The sequence below is a fragment of the Gossypium hirsutum genome, chromosome D04, assembly GCF_007990345.1.
Source record: "Gossypium hirsutum isolate 1008001.06 chromosome D04, Gossypium_hirsutum_v2.1, whole genome shotgun sequence".
NCBI lineage: Eukaryota > Viridiplantae > Streptophyta > Magnoliopsida > Malvales > Malvaceae > Gossypium > Gossypium hirsutum.
In genome coordinates this window covers 45794278-45819136 of record NC_053440.1, presented here as the reverse complement: position 1 = coordinate 45819136, position 24859 = coordinate 45794278, and the positions used below count along the sequence as shown (strand labels likewise).

General features: G+C 33.8%; 1 protein-coding gene across 1 annotated transcript; it reads right to left on the bottom strand.

Moving 5' to 3' along the window:
• Positions 1-17613: 17613 nt before the first annotated feature.
• Positions 17614-18398, bottom strand: LOC107899330 (uncharacterized). The gene has a single exon (XM_016825013.2). It carries the CDS (start codon positions 18251-18253, stop codon positions 17942-17944), a length of 312 nt encoding a protein of 103 aa, XP_016680502.1. The 5' UTR covers positions 18254-18398; the 3' UTR covers positions 17614-17941.
• Positions 18399-24859: the final 6461 nt, after the last annotated feature.

Below are 24859 nucleotides of genomic sequence, written 5' to 3'. Positions count from 1 at the left end.
TTTTTCGGTCATGCATGTTCCAATCTTCACCATCTTTCCCTCCTCTAGGGTTACAGTCTCCACCGTCTCCTTATGAGGTAGGATTTGTTTCTCCTCCTGCTCTACCATCCTCAATAAGTCTGGAGATAGGTTACAATCTATGTTATCTTCAAAGTCAGGAGATCTCTCTAAACACATATCTCGTTCAAAAGGATTTTCTGATTCCATTGTAGAGTCACTCACGTCATTGATATCCGAGGACCTATTTTGGGTGCCAAAGAATATACAAAGAATGTATGAATTTAATAATACTTATTTATATGGTATGTTTATGAATTAATGAATGAATGATTTGGGAAGAAAACCCAAGAGAATGAAAGAATCCAAAATGACTATTAGTGCAACAAAATAATGAAAAAATCTTGAAAGAATATCTGCTCAAAAATAATTGCAAAAACATATTCCATTAAAATAACGATGTTCGGACATATGCCCATTTCACAAAAAGTTTTCATTGTTCTCTAGGTTAAATCAAACATGTTTTGAATATTACTCTGAGAAAGCTCTAAAAACTTCAGGTATTTCTTCTGCAGTCCAATTATTTAGAACACTTCCAGGTTCATAGGGACAGATATCTAACATAATCCCCTCTTCATTTGTGTCATCATGTATGGCATTGATGCTCTCTTCCCTCAGCACACTTTTCTCAGGAAGAATGATCCCCCCTGATACAGAGGTTTTGGATATGTAGGGAATTATCATTAGTTCCCATTTAACTTCCTCTCCATTTAGGCGTGCCCTTCTCTTCTCTTGCCTTTTTTCCAGCTCCTTCCTTCTCTGCTTTATGTCTGGTTTATATCCTAAGCCAAAGTGATCTTTTTTTCCTTCAGCACCGAAGCCTCATTTCTTCTTAGAGACATCTCCCTAGTCCTCTTCCGGGTAAGGCTCCTTTTTCCACTAACAATTGTAATCCCGCCTTCGTGGTCTTAGATATTTTTGGAATGGGAATTTTACTCCCCTCAGAGATGATTGTTGCGTTTACAAACTCTAAAAATTGAAAGGAGCATTCAACTGCATCATCATTGGCTTCCACATAAGGTGCATCATTAGCTACAGCCGCTATGATATCCTCTTCAGCGTTTATTTTCACCAACCGACCTTCTGACACCAACTTCAGCTTCTGATGTAACGACGATGGTACGGCCCCAGCCGAATGTATCCATGGCCTTCCTAATAGACAATTATAGGAGGGCTTGATATCCATTATGAGAAAATCCAGATCAACAAAGGTATCTCGATTCTTCCTATGACCTTTCTTTCTGAACCATCGAATGCCCTCACTATGTTCTGACATGTCTTCATATGTGAACTATCCACAGGCAGCCTGTTAAGGGTGGATAGGGGCAATACATTCAATGCTGACCCGTTATCTATCAAAACTCCTAGCAGGGTGTACTCCTTGCATCGGGTGGTAATATACAAAGCTTTGGTGAACCCCATGCCTCCAGGTGGTATTTCATCATCGTTAAAGAAGATAAAGTCATCGGTGCTTATGTTGTTAACCAACCGATCTAACTTGTTGACAGAGATGTCATTGGCCACATAGGTTTCATTTAACACTTTCATCAACTCCTTTCAATGCACTTTAGAGCTTAAGAGCAAGGCTAACACGGATATGCGGGCTGGTTGTTTATACAGTTGCTCCACAACACTGTACTCATTGTGCTTCAGAAATTTGAGGAACTCCTTGGCTTCTTCTTCTTTCAATGGCTCGGCGATAGGTAACGTAGGCTTGACTGTTTTTTCTTTCTCTTGTTCCATCGCTATGACCTTTCCCACTACGTGTATAAGAACCCACGCCTTGATCATCTTTCACAGCACTAGCTGAAATCTCCTTTTCTTGAATAGTTGTGTTGCACGCATATTTCCACTGGACTTTCTTGTTACCTTTGTAAGGGAAGGCTGCGGGATTCTTGATTAATATCTTCGGCGTTACTGGTACTTCCGCCTCGTTCTTTTTTGGTTGCGAGATAATGACTACAGGATGGATAATTTTTGGCATCCTTGTTATTGATTCTGACGAGCATATGCTTCCTCTTTACTCGACTTCTTCATAGAACTCTACCTATTTATTGTCCATCATGCTTTGAACTAAGGTTTTGAATTCTGTGCATTCCTGGATCTCGTGCCCTTCTTCGTGGTGGAACTCGCAATAATTGCTCATCTCCCTGCACATCTCCTCTAAATTTGAACTGATTAACCTCATTTCCACCATTTTCTTCTAGACCCACTTCAGAGGGGTTTTTACTTCCGCAATATCTGCCTTGACTTTTATTTCCATATTCCCACTTATCATATTTACCCCTTTATCCGCATGGTTAGGTAATGGATTTTCCACATTGGGCGAATCATCAATCTTGACAACGCTCATACTGATTAACCTTTCAACCAACTTTTTGAAGCCTGTGCAATTTTCCATTGAATGCCCTGTAATCCCCGCATGATAGTTGCATTGTGCATTTGCGTCATACCATTTGGGGTATGGAGGTTGTAGGGGTTTTAAATAGAAAAGGGAAACAATATGTGCATCAAACAAGTTTTTATACAACTCCTTGTATGATATCGGGATTGGCGTGAACTGCGGCTTTTCTGTGTTCTGTCTTGTTCTTGTCTTGATGAACTTTGTTGATTAGCAGCTACCTTTCCTGGTTGGTTTACCGTGATAGATTTTGAGTAACTCTTGTTATAGGTACTCACGTTGTTCACTTCATTCTCCTTTTTTCTCGGAGCCGCTCTTCAGTTACTTTCTCCAGCGTCGATCCTCCCACTCCTTATGGCGTTTTCAATCATTTCTCCATTCATAACTATGTTAGAGAAGCTTTTCGTGGCAGTTCCCAACATATGTGATGAATAGGGCTTTCAATGTATTAATAAAGAGCACTGTCATTTCTCTTTCCAAGAGTGGTGGCTGAACTTGGACGGCAATCTCCCTCCACCTTTGTGCGTATTGCCTAAAACTTTCATTAGGCTTCTTCTCCATATTTTGCAAGGTGATTCTATCAGGAACCATATCTGCCACATGATTGTACTGCTTCATAAATGCTTGTGCTAAATCCCTCCAAGAACTAATCTGGGTACGGCTCAATTGATTATACCACTTAGACGCTGCCCCTGTGAGGCTATCTTGAAAACAGTGTATAAGCAATTGGTCATTGTTGACGTATCCAGTCATACACCTACAAAACATGGTAATATGTGCTTCCGGGCAACTGGTCCCATTGTATTTCTTAAATTCTGGCATTTTGAACTTATGGGTAAGTACTAGATCTGGAATCAAGCTTAGGTCTTTAACGTCAATCCTCAGATAATTCTCAATACTTTTCATTACCCTAAATTTTTCTTCGAGCCATTTGCATATTTCTTCCAGCTGCTTTGGTAGTTCTTTTTTTGTCTTCTCTTTCTCAGCCATTTCGTCGAAATCGGGGATGATGGGATTGGTAGGGTTCTCTCCGGGGTTGGAACTTACTCCGATTTGGAAGTTCATTGGCATTGAGTTACTCGTCTGAAACTGCTGAGGTCTGATTGTAACGGAGGATTTGTGTGGGTACACCTCAGTTTGAGTATGCACATGCGGAGGGGTAAAGCCTGGAAGGTAAAGGGGTTCATCATTATTTCCTTCTTCAGTATTAACCACGAGGTCCTTTCCCTTGTCGTTTCCCCCGGTCAACAGCTGCGTTAACCGAGCCATCATGTCATTCTGGGACTCCAGCATCCTTTTTGTCATATCTTGCTGAATTTTTTCTAGCCGCTCTTGCATTTGGTCATGCATCTCTTTTTGGAGCTGTTCAAGCTTTTCTAATCTTTGATCAATGTTCTTTGATTTTGCCTGAGTACCGTAGCGGTGTTGGTTTTCCAGGTTAACTGAAATAATTTTATTCAATTAAGGTCTTTTAATGGTCGTTAATGCATATGATGATGCAATGCATGAAATGAATGCAAAAAGGCATCAATTCTAATTCAATTCTATTTTGAAAAATTTACTAGAAAACAAACTTCTTTACATAAGGTGGGTTACAGATACGACTTATCCCTAATACTCAAAACTCTAATCTTCCTAAGTAATGATGCTAACTCTTGTCCTCGACTTGACTCCAACTCGTACTTCACGCTCAGCACATCAGCTTGTACCGCCAAAGTTTGCAGATGATCAGCTACCTCCCTGATTTGAACCACGGCTTCTCCCATAATATGATCTCCATCTCAAACTTGGTTCTGAAAGTAGTGCAGCTGCTCGTTCTGACGATCTTCATTAGCTTCTAAGTACTCGATCTGGGTCTCGGAATTTCGTAATGCTGCTTCTAACTCTTCTATTCTTTCTTTCATTTCTTCAATTCTATTTAAGCTTGTTCTCAATTCTATCACAGAATTTCGATTTTGATACCGATGGAGAGATTCTTCTAACTCAGACACTTTATTCTGTAGTTCCCCCTTTTGCTTTTGGTTATCTGACAAACTCTTCTTTAGAGCCTCATTTTGCACTTGGACTTCTTGGAACCTCCTTTCCCATCTATCGGCCTTGTTATTTTCTTCTTAAATCTCCATGCCACTGCTCTAAAGTTTTTCCCAACCCAGCAGTTCTCATTGATAATCGTAACTTCTTGTAATTTGTTTTCAAGCTATCTAGATCCTCCTCGGCCTTAGCTTTCCCCTTTCTTAATCTTTCTGCCTCGAGTTTCTGAACATCTATGTCTAATCTCAAGTTCATCTTCTCTTCCTCCATTTGTTCTATCTTCTTTTCTAATTCTACATTTCTCCTTTCAAAATCTTGTTTTATGATCTCTAACTTATAGGGGACGACACCTAAATGCTCCTCTATTGACTGACTGCTTTCGCGACTTGGTTCGGGGATATTATCATTGATTCTCCTAACCCGCCATTCAATATACTCAGGAGTCGTCATTGGTCCTACAACTAATCTCTTCATTCGATGAATTTGTTTCCAAGCATTGGTCATTTATCGAATCTTCTTCTTGTAACCATCCTCTCCGTACGAAAATTCACACTCAGCTAACCCCTGGGTTACGGGTATAAACTACCTTGACCTGTACTGTTTGAGCACTAACAACGGGGCATAACCAACAGCTCCCCAGATTCCAAGCAGAGGAACCCAATTAAAATTATCGCATCGGTACAAAATTTCATCTAGAAGCAACCACGGAGCTCTCCACTCAACGTCTTCTTCTTACAAGTTCTGAAGAATTGCTATCCACTTTTCCATCGAGATGTCATCCCTCATCGGTGTAACTACTACCTCCTTTAGGGGCTAATAGCTTCCAGAGAAGACCCAATATGACACCTTATCAACTTTCCAAAAATGACTGTGGAACCACGCGAGTAATAGCTGTGCACATCCGATGAATCTACCCTCACCCGCTCTCCGACAGGCATTTAGTGACCTAAATGTTTCTGCTAAAATTGCTAGAACCGATGTAACCCCTTTATCAAGACGGTCGAACAAGTCGGTGACTGCCTCATCAACATGTCCCAAGGCCTTAGAGAAGATAACCAAGTCGTATATGCTCAGGGCAAAGACATCTACCCTCTTTTTCATATCCAGGTGTGTCAGAACTACATCTTTCAAATTCCTCCAAGAAATATACTTGTTATCCCCTTTTTGTTTGATTCGGGCTGTAACCCACTGCTCACTCATCCCTGTTATGTTCATCAACTTTTTTAGAAAGGTCGGTGGATTTACAGCTCTTGAGTAAACTTTGTCGACTTGAATTTTCGTACACCGAAGTAAAGCCATGTATTCTTCTACCGTAGGCACTAAGTCAACTTTTTCGAGTGTGAAACAACTATAGGCGGGGTTCCAAAATTGCGCGAGAGCCCGGAACAGGTGCTTGTATACCTTTATATCAAGCAGGTACGGCAAATCCCCATAATTGGAATGGAATAACTATTTGACCTCCTCATTCCACTGGTCCAAAATTTCTTTCAATTCTTGCAAACTATTCTGGGTTACACTGATACGGGTAAAGTCCCATAATTTTGATATATATCCTTCAGCCAAACTATCACCTTTCTATTGCTGCGTCGTTTCTGACCAAATTCGGACAGCCGCATTATCTTCCACCTTATCAAGAAACCCTATTTCCATGACAAGTTTTCTATCTAGAAACCGAATATGAACCAACGCCTTTTATGATGAAATGCCATGCAATTGAAATGTCATGCATCCAAAATGAAACATGAAAAGTCAGTATCATGTATAAACATACAATCCAGAAATAATAAAATGCATACTTGGGTATCTTCTAGGGTTCGGTGTTGTTCTACCTAGGGTGGGCTCCTAAGGTCTTCTATATATAGTTTGGTTCTAAAGTAAGGGTACTCGAACCATCAGATTCCTCGATCTTCACCCATTATAGGCTCATATAGACCGAGTTCGGTTCAAGGGAATACATTTCCCTATGGCTACACGGAGATGAAAATCTCACGAAGACATAGGTACAGATGTATCCCGGATGCGGTCTACTATCCTGCATGGAGGTGAAAACCTCACGAAGGAATAGTTTCTCACTCCCACTTAAAAGGGTGTGACCAAAGGTCATGCAATGCAATGTGCATAAAGATACCAAAAGTTAAACCAACACAGCAATTATAAACCACAACGATGACAATTGTAATAAAGGCGAATGAAATGCAATGAAAGGATCGTATATTTAAATCAAATTTTCAATTTTCAACAAAAAGACAAAAAGTAATCAACTCGTGGCTTAACTCTCTTATTTAAAGTCCGCAGTGGAGTCGCCAAGCTGTTGACACCATTTTTTGATAAAATCGGGGTCGACTTGGGTTTTGAAAAATGAAAACGAAAACGGGAGTCGTCACCAATCTTTTTTTGATAAGGTGTGATCGGGGTCACCTCGTAAAAGGGGATATTTTTAATAAACAATTTAATTTTATTAAAACAACGAGTTTGGTCCACGAAATTCAGAAAAATGGGTACGGGAGTTGGTTACGTACGAGGAAGGATTAGCACCCTCGTTACGCCCAAAATTGGTACCTAGTTGATTAGTTAATGTCTTAATGTTAAAAACTTAAAAACTTTGGAGAATTTAAATTACGATCCTTTAGTTATAAAAAAGGGAAAGACTTATAAATCAAGTTACACGTTAAGACTCTCTCATTTCAGAAAGAGAAAATGCCACACTCAATGCGTTAGGGCACGATATTTTACTTCTTCAGAAATGAGCTCGTCTAAAAACTTGCACAATACAGTTTAAAAAAGGTATTCGATTGTTTAAGTCATATGAAAAAATTGCAACCCAATACGTTAGGGCACAATTTCTCAAAATATTAAACATCGAATATTGCATTTATTTTGAAAAATCCTTGTCTCGAGAAAACAACGTGTCATATCCAATGCGTTAGGACATAACGTATTGAATTCTCGATAATGAGTTTTTTTACTATATTTTTGTTTTAAAGAGCACTCTCGATTATTTAGATTCAACAAAGAAAATTGGAACCCAATACGTCAGGGCTCAATTCTTTCGAAGATCTCAAATACCGAGTATTGCTTTTATTTTGAAATTTTCTGTTTTTTGGCAAACCCGAGTGAAAATGGATGTAAAACCATGATAATGATGATAATGTAAATAAATAACGCGAGCGAAACAAAATATAATTAAATAATAAGACTAATGTAAAAACAATCATGCAGGCATAATAGCAAATAATAAACAGATGAAAACTAAAGCAAGAAAAATAATAGTAACAGACATGTGAATAAATGAGCAAAATTAACAACATTATAAAAATATAAAAGATATATATACATCTAAAATTATGAAAATATGAAAAACATATGCATGTATAAATGAAAAAATTATGTAAGTATATATGCACAAACATGTATATGTATATAACCATCATCAAATATATAAAAATATATATATGTAAGTATTTATGAATCGTAAAATATAAAAAATATAAACAAAATATATATTGAAAATATAAGGAATATGTAAGAATATATATATACACATTATGAAAATGAAATATATAGACATGTATGTAGGTATGCATAAATAAAATATAGAAACATATATGTGTACGCATATATAAAAATATACATGGGTATATATACATATATTACGAAAATAAAGCTGAACTAATAATAATGAAAAACTAGTTAATGTATTAATAAAATTGTAATGACTAAATAAAAGGGAAATAAAACTAATAATAATTAATAATAATAATAAATGATAATAACATTTAAATAATGAGCAAAATAATAAAATTGCTAAAAAGGGACTAAATCAAAGTAAAAAAAATGTTGGGCGAATTCGAAGTAGAAAAAACGAAAAGGACTAAATTATGACACGCGCCGAAAGAGGGGGACCAAAATGGTAAATAAACCAAAACCCCAAAACGGCGCTGCAACGGACCGAACTGAGACAAAAATAAAACTTTGTGGCTAAATTAAAGTAAAAGAAGATAATGAAAAAGGGCCAAATTGCAATGAGCTACAAAGTTGGAGGGACTGCGCGCGCAAATATCCCACTTGAAGAAAACAAGCGGATCCTTCCCCAGGGTCGAGTCGCCGCACGGGTCAAGGCCAAAACGGCGTCGCTTTGGCTCCTGACCCTAATAGCTAAACGGCGCCGTTTTGTTTGGGGTATTGAAACCCAATTTTCTTCAAAAAAAACATTTCAGCTGCTATTAAAAAAATAAAAAAAACTTTTCCTCCTCCCTCCTCAAATGTCCGGCCTTTGGGTCCGCTTAGCGCCGCTGTTGTGCCACCACGGGCGGTGGCTGGCATTGCGCAAAAGGGCGTTCTAGTCCCTGTTTTGAGACCTGATTAAAGGCAAGACTCACTTAGCCCAAAGATCAAGAAGAAGGACCCCCTAACTCAACCTTTCGGGGCCTATTTCGTCAACGAGCAGACCCCGACGGCGGCGCGACCGAAAGATGAAATGGTAAGTCCTTTTTTATTATTTACTACCTATATTTATCTATATGAGTAAAGAAAAGAAAGAAAAGAGGCAATAGATCGACAAAAACCAAAAAGAAAAAAAGGCATCACCTTGAATGTTTTTTTGTTTTTTTTATTTCTTTGCTAATATCTGTTTTTTGTTACAAAGGTAAAAAAAAACCCCTGAAAGTTACATTTTTTCGGCTTTTATAGCCTATTTTGCTACTATTTGTCAGTCTTTGCTTGCTTTTTCTTCTTTGCAAGTGGCGGTGCAAGTGGATGGGCGGTGATGGACGCGGATGGGATGTCCGGCGGCGGTGGCAGAAGGCCAAGAGTCAAAAACCGTAGAGGCGGTGCCTAGGGTTTCAGTTTCTGAAACCCTAGGCTGATTTTGGGGGAAATTGGGCCTTGGTTTGGGTTAGGCTTAGTTGGGCCTCGGGTTTGGGCTGGTGGGTTATGGTTAATTGGGCCCGGTTTGGTTTGGCTTGTAATTGGGTTGAGGGTTAATTGTAAATGGGCCTTAAGCCCAGGCTAAATTGGGCTTGTACACAAATAATTCCCTTTCTTCATTTTGTAGAAAACCTTAATCATTTCTGAATGTTTTCCATTTCTTTATTTTTATTCATTTTGTTCATTTTTATTCAAACACACAATTCATTTATGGTTTCAATGAGCTAGCGGAGAGACTGATTGGACATATGTAATTAGGGCTCAAATCATTTATAATTAAGTTTCAGCTTTTTGCCTATTAATTATAAACTTATTTAGTCACAAAGTCATTCCCCTATAGTATCGTGACTGAGCTCTTCCTAACGACATACCATTACTAAAGCAACTACTTAGTGCTCGCCCAATGACCTTGTCATAAATGTGTTACCTTCATTGGATATCCTTGATCTTATTGGGATAATATCTGCTCTCCTAATATGATCCTATTTTATCTCATGGTAACCATTATATCTTCCTTCATGAAAAGTCAATCACTATGAAATAGTGATCAAGTCATTCATTATAAAGACGAACGACCCATAGTCATGTTTACTTCTATCAACCATATAATGCTAATGAGAGGATATCATTTACTCATGTCTGGGGATATGAATTCCACTCTTGTGAATGACCCTATGTATTGTAGAAGTCATACACCCAACGCATCAGCTTTTAGTTCCTTATCTATTCGAACTCAGGCTTTTACTTACATCCAAGTGTATGAGTCATGCATACATAGCCCACCATACACTCAGGATTTAGGTGTGCAACACTATGAACATCACAAGTGAATAAGTCCATAAATGGATTCAAGACCTATTCTGCTTGGGTTCTATCTGATGTATTGTCAGTCCAGTCAATTAGATTCATGTCTCTATCTTTTGGGAGTCATCCTCTCTAATGCCCAAGAAAAGGCATATTCCCAATTGAACTTGATAGAGAACATATTAGTCTTTCAATCGATTTGCTCATTTTTGGTTAGAATAATGACATGTTTAGGTTCGTCAACTAATACAAACTATCTTTTCGTATTATGATTCGACAACGTAATACCGCTTAGTATTGGTTAAACATTAGATAACCAATGAGCAACACTTGCTTCCATTTTTCTTTGCGTGCAAAAACCATTTGAGAAAAATAATACAAAGTATTGATGTAATTCATGAATAATTTTATTAACCGATTTGTTCGAAAAAATTACAAGTGTACTTAAATAAAAATACTACACTTAGGGCACCAAGTCCAATAGTCTTCCATTTGCCATAGTGAAGTAAATGAGTCATGTTTTGCATTCTTATGCCCTCCATATGTTTCCCAAAGAGCTCTCTAGCTAGTACAATCTTGGCAAAACAAATCCTCAGGGTTTCTCCTCAAATTCGGTATTTGACTACATTCATTATTCCGTCAAACATTACCGCCTCCCTTATGATACTTTGTATCAATATGTTTTGTCCTTATGTGGTTTCTTTGAGCTTTAGCTATATCCACACTGTTGCAATGTCATAGCTTTTTCCATACCTCATATTCAGCACTCCATAGTGAAGTTAGAAGTGCAACCTTGCTTGACACTTATTCACACTATAGACTTGTCGTTTAAGACAAAATCACAGTCCAATGTCAACTTCTTCGAGTCCAAAAATGTTTGAAAGTAAAAAATCAATATATCTAATATGAGTAAGATCTCATCCGGTTTACATAAGCATATAATCTCTCATTCTCCATAAATACTTGAGTATATGTTTAACTGCTTGTTAGTGCCTTGGTCTTGAATTCGTTTGATATCGACTTACCAACCCCACTTCAAAATAGATATTTGGGTGTGTGCACAATATAGCATACATGAGAATTCCTACTGCTGAAGTATATTGAACCTTTCTCATGTTCTCTATTTCTTCTGTTGTCTTAGGATAGTCCTCTAAAGAGAGATGAAATCCCAATACGGAGGGTTGATTTCCCTTATTCGAATCAGTTATTGCACAATGACTCAATATCTTGTCTATATATGAAGCCTGAGACAGTGCTATCACTTTGCTCTTTTGATCCCTTAGGATTTGAATGCCTAGAACAAAATTAGTTTCTCTCAAGTCCTTTATGCTAAATTATCGAGTTAACCACAATTTAACCGATGACAATGTCCCTACATCATTTTTAATAGTAGAATGTATCGACACATAGTACGAGAAAGACCATCTTTTCATCCCCTAAACATTTGTAAAAACAATATTCATCTACATTTTGCTCAAATCCAAAAGTCTTGAAGACTTGATCAAATATTTGATTCCATGAGCAAGATGCTTGCTTAAATCCATATATGGATCAAATTGTGTCACAAAATAGGCAAAAATGAGATATTTTCACTTATTAACTAAATCTAAAAATGACGAAAAAATTATATAAAATATGTTATTTTGCTCGAGAAAAAGCTTCTTAAGTATATCGAAAAAGCCAGATTTGCCACATCAATTTGTGGCAGATAAGATATTATCAGCAGAAGCTGTAAATGAGCTAGGCGTCATATAACCACACATGAAATCTCAATTTTCAAGTTATCAAACCAGTGATGGTATTATCTAGAGTGAGGTGCCAAAAACAAGTAAGCCAACTTGTCTGAGAAAGATATTATGCCAAAGAGATAGGTGAACTGTCCCATTGTTGAATAATCATAGTAAAAGTCAAGCATGATCGTGCTGTAATTAAAAAGGTACGAGAACCCACTATGTTATTTAGAACTTACATATGTGTTATGTATTGCATGTAAAAAGAGGACTTTGGGAGTTTGAGAAGGGACGAGGCTAGAATCCGCCGAGCTAGGACAAATAGTCTCTGAGTTGTAATGTGCATAAAGTGGAGTGACCTTGAGGCAGAGCCTCGGGTCTTATTTATGATTGTAAAATTCTAGAGATTCTAGCATATAATTGGAAGTAGATTCATGTACATTATAGGGTTCATTAGATGACTGGATTTCCTTGATATTTATACTAAGTGACTATTTTAATAAATTTAAGCTTACACAGTGAACTTGTGTTTATTAAAATAAAGTTTTATCATTTTTATGAGTTCTTGAAAATTTTGAACATTTACTTAGTAGTGTCATCATATATAATCCATGTCTTATTCCTTTTACTAGTGAGGGTAGTAATATTGATGGTAATACTTAGATCATAAATTGGGTTGTGACATCCTATAGTTCAGACCCGACGATTGGGTTGGGTATGGAGTGTTACAAGTCACACATACATAGTCCATTATCCACTCAAGATTAAGGTATGTCACATTATGAATGTCATAAGTGAATAAATTCATAAATGGATTTAAGATCTATTTTACTTGGGTCATGTTCGATGTACTATTAGTTCTGTTAATCACATCTATGTCTCTATCTTCTGGGAGTCATCCGCTTTGATGTTCAAGACAAATCATCTCTCCAATTGGATTTGATAGACGACACATTAGTCTTTCATTTGGTTTGTTCATTTCCAAATTAACTAAGGACATGTTTAGGTTCTTCTACTAACACAAGTTGTTTTTCCCTATTATGACCCGACCACATAATACCGCTTAATATTAGTTAAACATCAGATAACCAGTGAGTAAATATTTACTTCCATTTTTCTTTGTGTGCAAAAATCATTGAGGACAATATACAAATGGTATTAATGTAATTAGTGGATATTATTATTAAACTAATTTTTTTGAAAAATACAAGTGTACATAATTAAAAATACTACACTTAAGACACCAAATCTAACATTATGGCCATTAATTTTTCCAGTTCATTCTCATCACCGTTGGATGCATTATAATAGGTGATATTAAGTTAATTTAAGGAAAGTTAAAGCATCATCTCCCACTTTGGTGGACAAAATTAAGAGAAAGATGAAGTAAAACTTTTTGAGAGTTTCATGACTTTAGAGTAAATCATTTACCATTGTTCCTTGTTTCGGTAGAGAGAAAAGGAAAGAGGAAGCTCATCCCCTCCAACGTTGGGGGAATGGAATTGATGAAGAAGAAGAGAAACGACGAAAGTGTGAAATAAAGAAAGTCTTCTTTCAAACCGAAAGTAATACTAAAGAGGGAGTAGAAGTATTGGAGCTGATATTTTGGGGTTATCGGATGAATTGAGAAGGTGAGAAACTTTGGCTAAAATTTTGTGCCAATGGACGTTATTGCTAAATTTACATGGGTATTTGTGTTACATAAATTTTGAGGTTAAAAATGGAGAAATGATTCAAGAGAAAGTGGAGCCTTATTGGTTTTGGCAGCCATTCAGTCAAAGGTAGAAAGCTAGGAAAGAGGTGAAAGGCCTCTATCACCAAAATTAAAAGCTAAAGTGGTCGAGGAGTTGGAATGCTAAATTAAGGTGTGTTAGATTTTCTTATATAATTAAAGTGGTTAATTGAATAAAATAATTAAAGCTAAAGGAAAACCATTGTTATAATAAACGTAGAGGATAATTATAAAACGATTGTAAAAAATTAAAAAAAGAAAACTAAGAATACACAGATTTTACATGAAAATGTTTCAAGAAAAAATTATTGGCAGAGGAAAAGAAATTTACCAATGTTGAAAAACAAATCATATAAGAGAAGTTTCAACTACAAGGGTTAAAAACTCCTGTTCTAATCAAAATCAAATAATAGGAGTATAATTCTATATAGACTCAATTTATGCGGTATGATCCGTACCGCAGTGGCTCTGCCTCCGCACCCTCAGTCGCAACTCCACCCCAGTTTTGTCACTGCTATTTTTTCAACAAGTGACAGGATTCGAGTCATACAATTTCTAATAATTTGTAATTGGATGTAATTAATGAATAAATTGTGACCTTAATATTAATATATAGAAATTATAGTCAAGAAACAAATGATCGAATACGAAACTTAAAAGCAAGGAAATGGGAATAATTGAACATGACTTTAAAAGTTTATATCATTGTTTGAGAACATTGATGATGACTGTTTAAAAATTTCATTGTCAAACAATGTTTGTAAATTTGAGATAAACTCAGAGTGAGTATGTTATCTACCGTTGCTTATCATCGTTTATCTTATGAAGTCTTGAGGAAAATATCCATAATAAAATATTGAATTATCATTGACATGATATCATCATTATTAAACCTATAAATGATGAGAAAAGGCAATGAAATTGTAATACACCCTTGTAAACTATATTGTGAATCTTGTCGGGTCTGCTGACATATTATAGCATTGCAGTACCGCATCTCTGTTATGATCATATTGTAGGTTGCTTTATACACATGCAAATATTAGAAGCAGAGAGGATAATGCTCAGACCATACAATAGCCTTTTCCCCACCATAGGTTCAATAGGGTAAGGAATATCAATAATAATTCAGTTTCTTTTAATGAAATTTTAGATGATATTATAATAGTATTGCATACATTCGCATATACAGGCACACATTATCTCAACAGCTGATTTAAAAGTACAAAAATATATTGGGTGTTGATACCAAAAAGACTAACGTAATAGAAATAATCAGAAAGATTTGTCATCGATGATGTAGAAGAAGGGTTCGAAGATAAAACTAATGTTCTTGAGTTAAATGTGTTACAAAGTTGGTTCCTTCCTATTTTTCTTTTCTTTTACTGATTCAAGTGTATTTTTCTGCTAAATTATTTTTTAACCGTGGAAATCATAGTTATAAAAAGAGGCATAGCTTTCAAGAAAGCATAAACTATTTTGCATTTTCCAACAGAACCCAGAAACTCCAAGCTAATGAGACAAGAAAGCAGCATTATAAATAAAATAACTGCTTAAGGGTACAGGAAATTCTTGAATTTAAAAAAAAAAATCAATTAAACCCCTCCAAAAAATACACACCCAATTGAATCCTCGAATGCTAGATTTATAAATTATTTTTATATTTTGATGGAAAATGATTTTTTAATAATTTTCTTTTTTTCTTTTATTTTGGAGTTTTTTAAAAAAATTAAAACTAATTTGATTTTTTTAGAATAAAAACTAAAATGATAAATTTTGTAAACATTTAGGGTTAATTTAAACTTTTTATATTTAAGATCAAATTGATAAAATGTGTAAATTTTGGAGTACTAAATTTGTTATTAGACCTATAAAAAAGCTCGTGTTATACTTTTGTTACTGAATTAACAGCAACTAACAAGAGAGTAACTATTTAATTTTGAAAAATTGAATAACTAAATTGAAAAAATTAAAAATAGAACCAATTACATAGTTGTATGATAATTCTTGCAATTTACCAAAATATATTAGCCTTTGTAACTTTATTTATATACAATTTATTTTTGGTATTCTTCATGCCCATTTTACAATTCATGTTCGAGGTTCGAGATTGTGTCTCCCAATAATGTCATCTCCAAAGATCAAATTTGCGTTCTCCCCTTAAAATTACAATATACCTTATTAGTGCATCCAACCACTAGTTGTTATGTATAATTTATTTCTTTCAATTAATTGTGTATTAATGTTAAATATTTAAAATTCACATCAATAAATTAATATTAATATTAATATATTTTTTAAAAATTTTAATGAATCTATTTATGTTCTAAATCAGTTTTTCTAATGTAATGAAAAAAATTGTTAAATTTAGATAATATCTAAAAAAAAATCTATTGGTTTACTCTTGAAAATAAAATTCTAACCAATTTGTAAAACTGGGTCAAGAAAAGGTAATTTTCACATTATTTAATTTAAAGTTAAATGTCTTTCTCAAACACTATTTTTAATGTTTTCTTTTAAACTTATCCATATTTGAGAAAATGACTGTTGAACTGTGGCTAATACCAAAGTTCCCTTTAAAGTTTGAATACCTCTCTTCTCTCAAAATATATTTTAACATAAAAATTAAAAGCTTCAACTTTAATTAGTGATAATTAATATTTGACATTCCACAATTTTCTTTTTTGCCGCTTAATCATTTAATATTGCATAACTGAATTATATATTTACTAAAATTAATAACATGAATTACAATAACACGATAAATCTCAAACAACAAACGTGACTAGCACGATTTAAATCTAGATCATACTTATTAGGAAACATCTTTGACCATCAACCATCACATAAGGTTCAATTTTTTTTAATTTGTATATACCCTAATTAATACTATATTAATTTATTTTATTAGAAAACTAAATGAGGTCCTAGCAATGATCAACTAGAAACAAATCTAAACTTTAGTATAACAACTGAAATCCTTGCTAAACTCAACTAATCTTTTTTTTACTGTAATTTGGTGGAATTTTCATCCATAATTCTCACTAATCCAGATATGTAATATAAATATTTTTTTATTATTTTTATTTATTTTTAATAAGGGACAGAAGTAAAATTGTTGAATTAAATTTAAGATGAGTGTAAATTAAAAACTTAAACACAATTGTCACTTTATATTTTCTCAAGTAATTTAATTTTTTGGGTAAACTACACTCAAAGATCACTAATTATAAGTAAGTCTATGTTTTGTTCACTCAACTTCAAAAAATTACAAAATGGTTATTAAACTATTTAAATGTTTTCATTTAAATCACTGAACTAGTCGAAAGTTTTTATTTAAGTTACTGGGCTATTAAGGTTTTTTTTTAAATCCGATCAACGAGTTCTAAGCGATAATTCGACGATCGGTACAATGGATCAATACTTATCAACGAGTACAAAAACATACCTTAAATCCAAGTTGATCTGACGATCAGTGCCAGATATTCGAGAAGAAAGTTGTTTGGATTTTATTTTGCAAATTCGTGATGTTTAAAGTTGTTTCATGAAAAATACTGAAATATAGAAGAGAAGGGAAATAAGAGCTTTCGATTGGTGCAACTGTTACAAACAAAGAAGGTCATATATACAACAACGATTTTAATAGTCGAGAGACTTGAATAAAAACTTTCAAATAAATTTAATGATCATTTTGTAATTTTTTAAAGTTAAATGACTAAAATATAAATTTGTAATTTACTTTTTCTTCCTTACGTTTGAATAGTTTGGTCTGCAATCAAGCTTTTAAATAGTAAGAAAAACATCCTTGAGATGCAACTTCCATGGCAGCTGGTATTTGACAATTGGAAAGGGAAAAAGAAAAAGAAAACGCACGAAATAATACCTACTAACTAACTAAAAAACAAACCCCACTATCAGAACAATTCAAAGAGTAAAAAACATTCATCAACTGATGATTCTCACTACATCTGGTTCCACCGACGATTAACAATAACATACAAATAGAAGCCCTTTGGCCTTCAAACATTAATAAAATCATCTCTCCAACATTACCATCTATGTACAATACACAAAGGCATAGGGTCATCCCTTTGGCCTCCCTACACCCATAACATTTGAGCGTATGCTTCCCCCTTTGGGTTTTTTCATACGCTTATTAAGTACCCATACATAATGATTAACGTAAACAGAAATACATATATATTTTCTACATACATGAAATTCCCAGACCCTAGATTAACCCATAAGCATGCGATGGTTTCATGTAACGACGCGGCGAGGAGTCAAACGACAGACAGCAGGAGATTGAACTCCGGTTGATAAAATAATCTTAGCACTAGCAGAAGGAGCAACCATGGAAGATGATGATGATGATGAAGTGGAAAACTTCCCATAATTATCTGATTCAAAGATTCGATCATCGGATATTTGGAAGCGATCAGAATCTCCGGTGGGGAGTCTCATGTAAGAAGCCGAGGGTGACTCGTTGAACCATGTTGCTAAAACGTGATCTTCTTTTCCGTTCTTGTACTGGACTATAGCCCTGTAAACAAAAGGGATAAGACCTTCCATTTCCTTTTTTTTTCTTCTGTGTATTGCGTTGTATGAAGTATTTCTGAAAATAGAAAAAAATGTTGGTTTGGTGTGGAAATTGATTGAAGGGAGAGTTGGGTTTTAAAAGGAGAAGGCGGAAGGGTGGTGACGTGTCGTAATGGGTAGGAGCTAAGCTCGATTCACGCAAAAATCAAATACTCGCGAACCCAGCCGTTGAAAGCCATCCGCAAACTATAAACATTAAAGTAAAGAAAAAGAGCAGCCACTTTCCTTGCAAGTCGCCAATTTCGGAAACGAATTAGATTATTTAATTTCTCTTTGTAAAATCTTAATCTCTCTCTCTTTTTATCCGTTGCTTCATCAGTGTACACCTTTTGATTTTAACTCAAATCTAAAACTCCACTTAATTTAATTTAATTTTAAATTAAAATTTAAGAATTCTTTTTAACATTAATTTTATTATACGTCCTTGTTATATCTATTTTTTTTATACTACGTCTAGAATTAATTCATAGCCTCTCCCCAGTTCTTAAATATAAAGATAATGTACTTTAACGCACTCGAATCCACGTCCTCCTACATTAACAATAATGTCGATGCCTATCGAGTTAAGACTCGATAGACAAAATTTAACAACTTAAATTTACTTGAACATAAAATAATCCAAACAAGTAGTTCAAAGTAATAATATGGATTTGAAGTGTTCTAAACTCGTAATTATCCAACCCAAAAATTCGACCTCAAGATGACCTAAACTCAAATCATTTTGAATTTTTGAAATAAAAGATTAAAATAATATTTTTGCACAGTAGGAAGTTGGAATCTAAACAAGTGATTATGCATGTCTAAAATTTCAATTTCTTTAATAAGCTTATTTAGCTTCCATATTTTTTGCGTTCAATATTTTTATGCAAACAAAATTGAAAATTGAAAGCAGATATTGGAGTTAAAGCTCAACATTTAAAAAAATGTGGTAGACATTGGGTTAAGAATGTGAGTTGGCTTGGACATGGGTTTAGAGTTGGTGGAACATCATTCGCCCACTTGTTTAAATATAAGTACAAGAAATAGGAAAATTTGTTGTTTTGAGCCGGTCCTATTGAATTCCATCGTAACAAAGCTCACGATCAAATGTGTTGGATTATTTTAAAGGTCGTAATCAAAATAGATCATGAACATGCCCGTCATTAAAATGTTGTAATTCTTCATTATCTTTTGTTCCATGATTTTAGGGTTTCTTCCCTTCCAGCTGTTCACATATCTAATTTTAGTGCCACCTCTTTCTCAAGCATCCACACATGATTTCAATTGGGGTTTGTAGTGAAATTTTATTTTCTTGCCAATTTGGGTTTACGCTGTATGACAATGTCTCCCTTAGAACCAAGGCAGAGGGAGAAGAGACCTACTTAGCCTTTGATTAAATGATTAAATTACATTTTTAGTCCCTCTTGAATATTAATAATTCAATTTAAGTTCTTTATTTTTAAGAAAATTTTTAAAATATATTTTTGTTCCCTCCTAAAAATTAATTATTTAAAACAATAAATTTAACTCTACTTCTTTATAATTTTATCTTAACTTTCTATGAAAACTTGATTTTTTCATTTAAAATACACTATTCTTCTTCAAGGTTTCCTAACAGAAATAAATCCTAGAATATGGTTCTATTTTTCAAAAAGTATCATGGAGGCTCTTGTATTAAGAGTCAGTATCGTATCGATAGACGTATCGTATTTCTATTGGTATTGGTATGTTTTCAGTATACCATTTCAGATTTATCACTATTTTTATAAAACATTTTATATATGCATATAAAAGATATTTACAAATATTAAGTAATTAGATTAAATAAATCTTAAATATAAAAATACTCATCAAAAATAAAACTTTAGTTGGAGTGATAAAATTTTTTTTTATAAGCTTCACAAATACAATCTATCATTAAACAAACTCAAAATAAGCAAGTAAAAAAAACATTGCATAGATTAAACAAGAAGATTATCTCATTCTATGCATATAATAATTCATAATTCAACAAATCCAAAATAAATAATAAAAATAATATATTTAAAATTATTTTTTGGTACAAATAAATAATAAAATTTTAATTTTAATTTTAAAATTATTTTTCGGTACCGGTACAGCATATTTTGGCTAGTACAGGTGAAATTAACTGATATGTATTGGCACGACAGGTACCAACCGGAATTTGCACTTGAATGGAACCTAAAATTTGTTGTTTCGGTTTACTATCAAAACGGTACCAAATAAATAATAAAAATTTAATTTTAATTTTAAAATTATTTTTCGGTACCGGTACACCATATTTTGGCTAGTACAGGTGAAATTAACTGATATGTATTGGCACGACAGGTACCAACTAGAATTTGCACTTGAATGGAACCTAAAATTTGTTGTTTTGGTTTACTATCAGAACAGTACCAACTACCATGCTCCCTCTTCTAAAAAAATGATAAATTAGTCATTGTACGTTAGATCAAATAGCAAATTGATTTTTTGTTAAAATTTTCATATATTTTTACTGTTAAAAACTGTTGTGGCTAACAGAATAATTAGATAGTGACATGTAGCATACCATGTATACCTTATGCTAATATATGAGGACCAGTTGCTAACAATATAAATAGATAAAATTTATAATAGAAGAACCATATTACTCTTTGATTAAATTTATAAGGACTTATTTGCCCATTTTTTGAGTAGAGAGAATAAAATGTAATTTGATTCCTTCTATAAGGACTTCCATGATGCTTTTGCCGGTTTTATCCAAATGTAACCAAATTCAATAAAGAGAATGAAAATGTAATTAGTTTCTAAGCCAAAACTTAAAAGAGTTGAGAATACTTGACATGGAGCTTCTTCTTCTTTTTTAATCTATTGGCTATAATTACTAAAATGAAAACAAATGCATACCAACTCCATTGTCTCAATCGTAGATGAAGTCATGGTTTGCATCATCACACGGCTAGAAATTAATCTTGGGAAGGGTCATTTTCTTAATCCAATAAACAAAAACTGAAGTTGAAAGATGAGTTGATATGATCATTCCAACTCGGCAACTCCTATGCCAAACCCCCAAAACTGGGTGCGATCGTGGATGCGTTAGGTGATGAGGGGTAGCAACAAAACCTGATCTCAATAGTGCCACTCTCTCATTATTATTTTCCCTTTTGAATAAATCAGATTTTGATCTTCTATTTTACATAATCCATCCTAGCCACATCAAAGGCTTATTAGGGTCCAAGACTAATAATTTGTACTCGATTATAAATGAATTGAACGTGTTATTATTAAACCCTAGGTTATGATATTCTAAATAAATTTTATGCAGGTGTCATTTTGAGGAAAATAAAGCATAAAAAGAGTCATGTAGTTTGGGAAATACAAATAATAAAAAAAAGGGGAATAAGCGTCAGAGTCATTCTTATGTTTGGTTTACAAGTCATATGATTGAAAAAACCTTATTTTATTTGGGAATAGTCTAGTCTGCTATTGGTTTCCTTTTTGTTGTGTAGTAATTCCAAAGTTTGTGATGTTATTAATCAATGCCAGCATAAATCAGCCTTTGACTAATTGACAAGACCATATTCATGCATATCTATACAATATAGTGCTTGATAAAAAAATTTATTTAAAATTCATATAAAATATAGAGTTGTATATCTATATGGATTAAGACCGAATATATATATATACTATTAGGATAATTCATTTTTATTTAAGTTTGATTTAATTTAAAATATAAAAAAATAGTTGAAATTTATAAATGATTAACTTTTTTTAAGTTTAAATTTTAATTTATTTTTAAATTTTTATCTGTTTTTAATTTAAATTTTAATAATTTTATATGTTTTAATTAAAATTCTAAATATAAATAATTTAATATACTTTTTTGCTCAAATAATTTAATATATTTTTAATGCTAACATTATAATATTATATAATATTATAAATATTTTTATGTGATAAAAATTACTTAGCATAAAAATAATATAATAAAATATAATACAATATAATATATAAAAATAAGAATGCATTTGATAGACTGAAAATTTAAATATAAAAAATTAAGTATTTAATTTTTATTATTAAATTTTATAAGTGTTGAATTTATATTAGAAATTATTTAGTAAATTAGTAAATATAAGTACTCACTATAATTATTGTAGAGTATACATCGCATTCCAGGCCAAAATAGAGAGTGGCATTGCAACGTCGGAGAACAAGATGTCGCGACGAGCAGCCAGTGTCACGAAGAGAAGAAACTCTTCGTCCCGACAAATATTGAAATATGCAACTGATTCCTTGGATGATAATTTTGGAATTATTTCCTAATTAGACCCTAAGCATTTAATAGTATATTGCATTAATTAGCATCTAAAGTATATCTAGGGTAAGTGGGCACCAAGTAACATGTAGCCTATATAAGTCACCTTAAAGCCACCGAGATTAGTGTGTGAGTTAGACATAGATATAGAAGATAACATAATTAATAAAAAATTTCATGGTTTAGTTTGAAGGGGGGTTTTAGGTTTCGGGTTTTTTTTCTTTGTTTTGATTCTCTCCATCTTGTTCTTTTCTCTTATTAGTGAAATCTCCTTTTGCCCGTGGTCTTTTATCCTCTTCGATGAGTTTTCCACATAAAATTTGTGTGTTCGATCTTTTCAATTTCTTTATTATTTTACTTGTTCATTGTTTACATGATTTTATCCCCCAACAAACTGGTATCAGAGCTTAGTTTGAAATTCACATCCAACCCATTTAGAGATGACAACAATGAGATTTGATACTAAGAGGTTCAACTGTAACACCCCTAAGCCGTCTCCGTCACTGGATTAGGGTTCCAGAGTATTTTCGTACAATTAAAAATAATTAAACATCACAACATTCAATAATTTAAATATATATATCATAAATCATTCAATCACATACATTTCATCCCTAAATCGAGCCTTTGAGGCACTAAAAATAGCTTGGAAGCAATTCGAGACTAATTAGAAATAAAAAAAATTAAGAAAAAAATGCAAAAATTGCAAAGCAGGGCCACACGACCGTGTGGCCAGGCCGTGTAACTTTCGAACAAGGGACACACGGTTGTGTCTCAGCACGTATCCTCACCTGTGTAACTCATTGAGTTGCCCCACACGCCCGTGTGCCAAGCCGTGTGCTAGGCCGTGTAACTCTTTGACTTGAACCCTAAGAAATTCTCAAATTACACATGGTCATGTCGTCAGGCCGTGTGAGAACAACTCATGTCCCAGACCGTGGGAACCCAAAATTGACCTATAATCACACCATTTCATACCCAATTCATGCATATCTAACCAACCCATTTATGCACACTTTCAATGGTTTAAAGCATCATTCAAAAACACATAATCATGCCATTTCAGCCATCCTAAATCACCTAACCAATATGCCATTCAAAGGCACCGCAAATGCATCAAAACTTCAAAACATCAATTACCTAAACATGCCAACATTGCCATATTTCAACTATAAGAACCTAGTTCAAATACCTACGAATACACATCACAATTGACCATTCTTAAGCCATCACAAGTATACCAATACACCATGCATTTCAATTATCTAAAAGTGGTCAAGATGACATAACTTAACAAGCATTACAAATCCATCAACCATACATAACTTCAAAGCACAAACATACCAAGATATCAATTATACATTCACTAAATACCATTCAAAATGACGTATACATGCCATTATTAACCTTGGCCAAAATGCTTAAAAACTACCAAAATGATTACTGGATAGTGTGATAGATCTCCGACGACCTTCCAACCAAATCGAGCTTCCAGTGATATATAAAACAAAGAAAAATAACTACGTAAGCAACGAGTGCTTAGTAAACTCGTATAAACTAAAACATAAGTTACTGGGTCATTTATACAATTCAAAGATTAAACATAATTCATCACCAATGCCATAAGCTTAATAAAAGCCTAAATAACATCACCAACTCACAAGTTAGTATACTTGACCATGATACAAATGAAATCAACCATGTGATATGTAAATTTCCATATGTAATATCATCATTTAATTCATAAATCCTTTCATAAGATCATGATTTAATCCATTTGCATGCTTACCATTACATTCCCTTTTCTTACTCGTTGAACCATCTAGAATCACATCGGATACTCGGGAAAAGCTCACACAGAGTATGCCTTTACATATAACTGTAACCTTTCCTATACATCAATGCTCACATGAGCTGTGAAATGGGCCTGCTCACACAAGCTGTGGGTCAGAATGTAAGCTGCATGATGCTCCTCACACGAGCTGTGGAGAATCTGCGATAAATGCAGGATCTCAGCCATTGGTAGGACATTCAAGACCAGCACCCGAAACATGAAATCCCTAATGACATGTCATTTGTATCCTAAGAATTCTTAAGGTTCAACCAGGACTCGATATTCGCCAATTCATCATAGTATAAATACATTCATATTTATTGATTCATTTATATTACAACAATATAAAATATGCTCAATTTAGCTAACATTAAAATGAACACAGTTCATACGAACTCACTTCGTTAATCAGGGTGTAGAAGTAAAATCGAGTTAATCCAAA

Bases quoted from the DNA above. Each gene is read 5' to 3' on its own strand.
- LOC107899330 (XM_016825013.2), bottom strand. From the start codon at position 18,253: ATGGAAGGTCTTATCCCTTTTGTTTACAGGGCTATAGTCCAGTACAAG.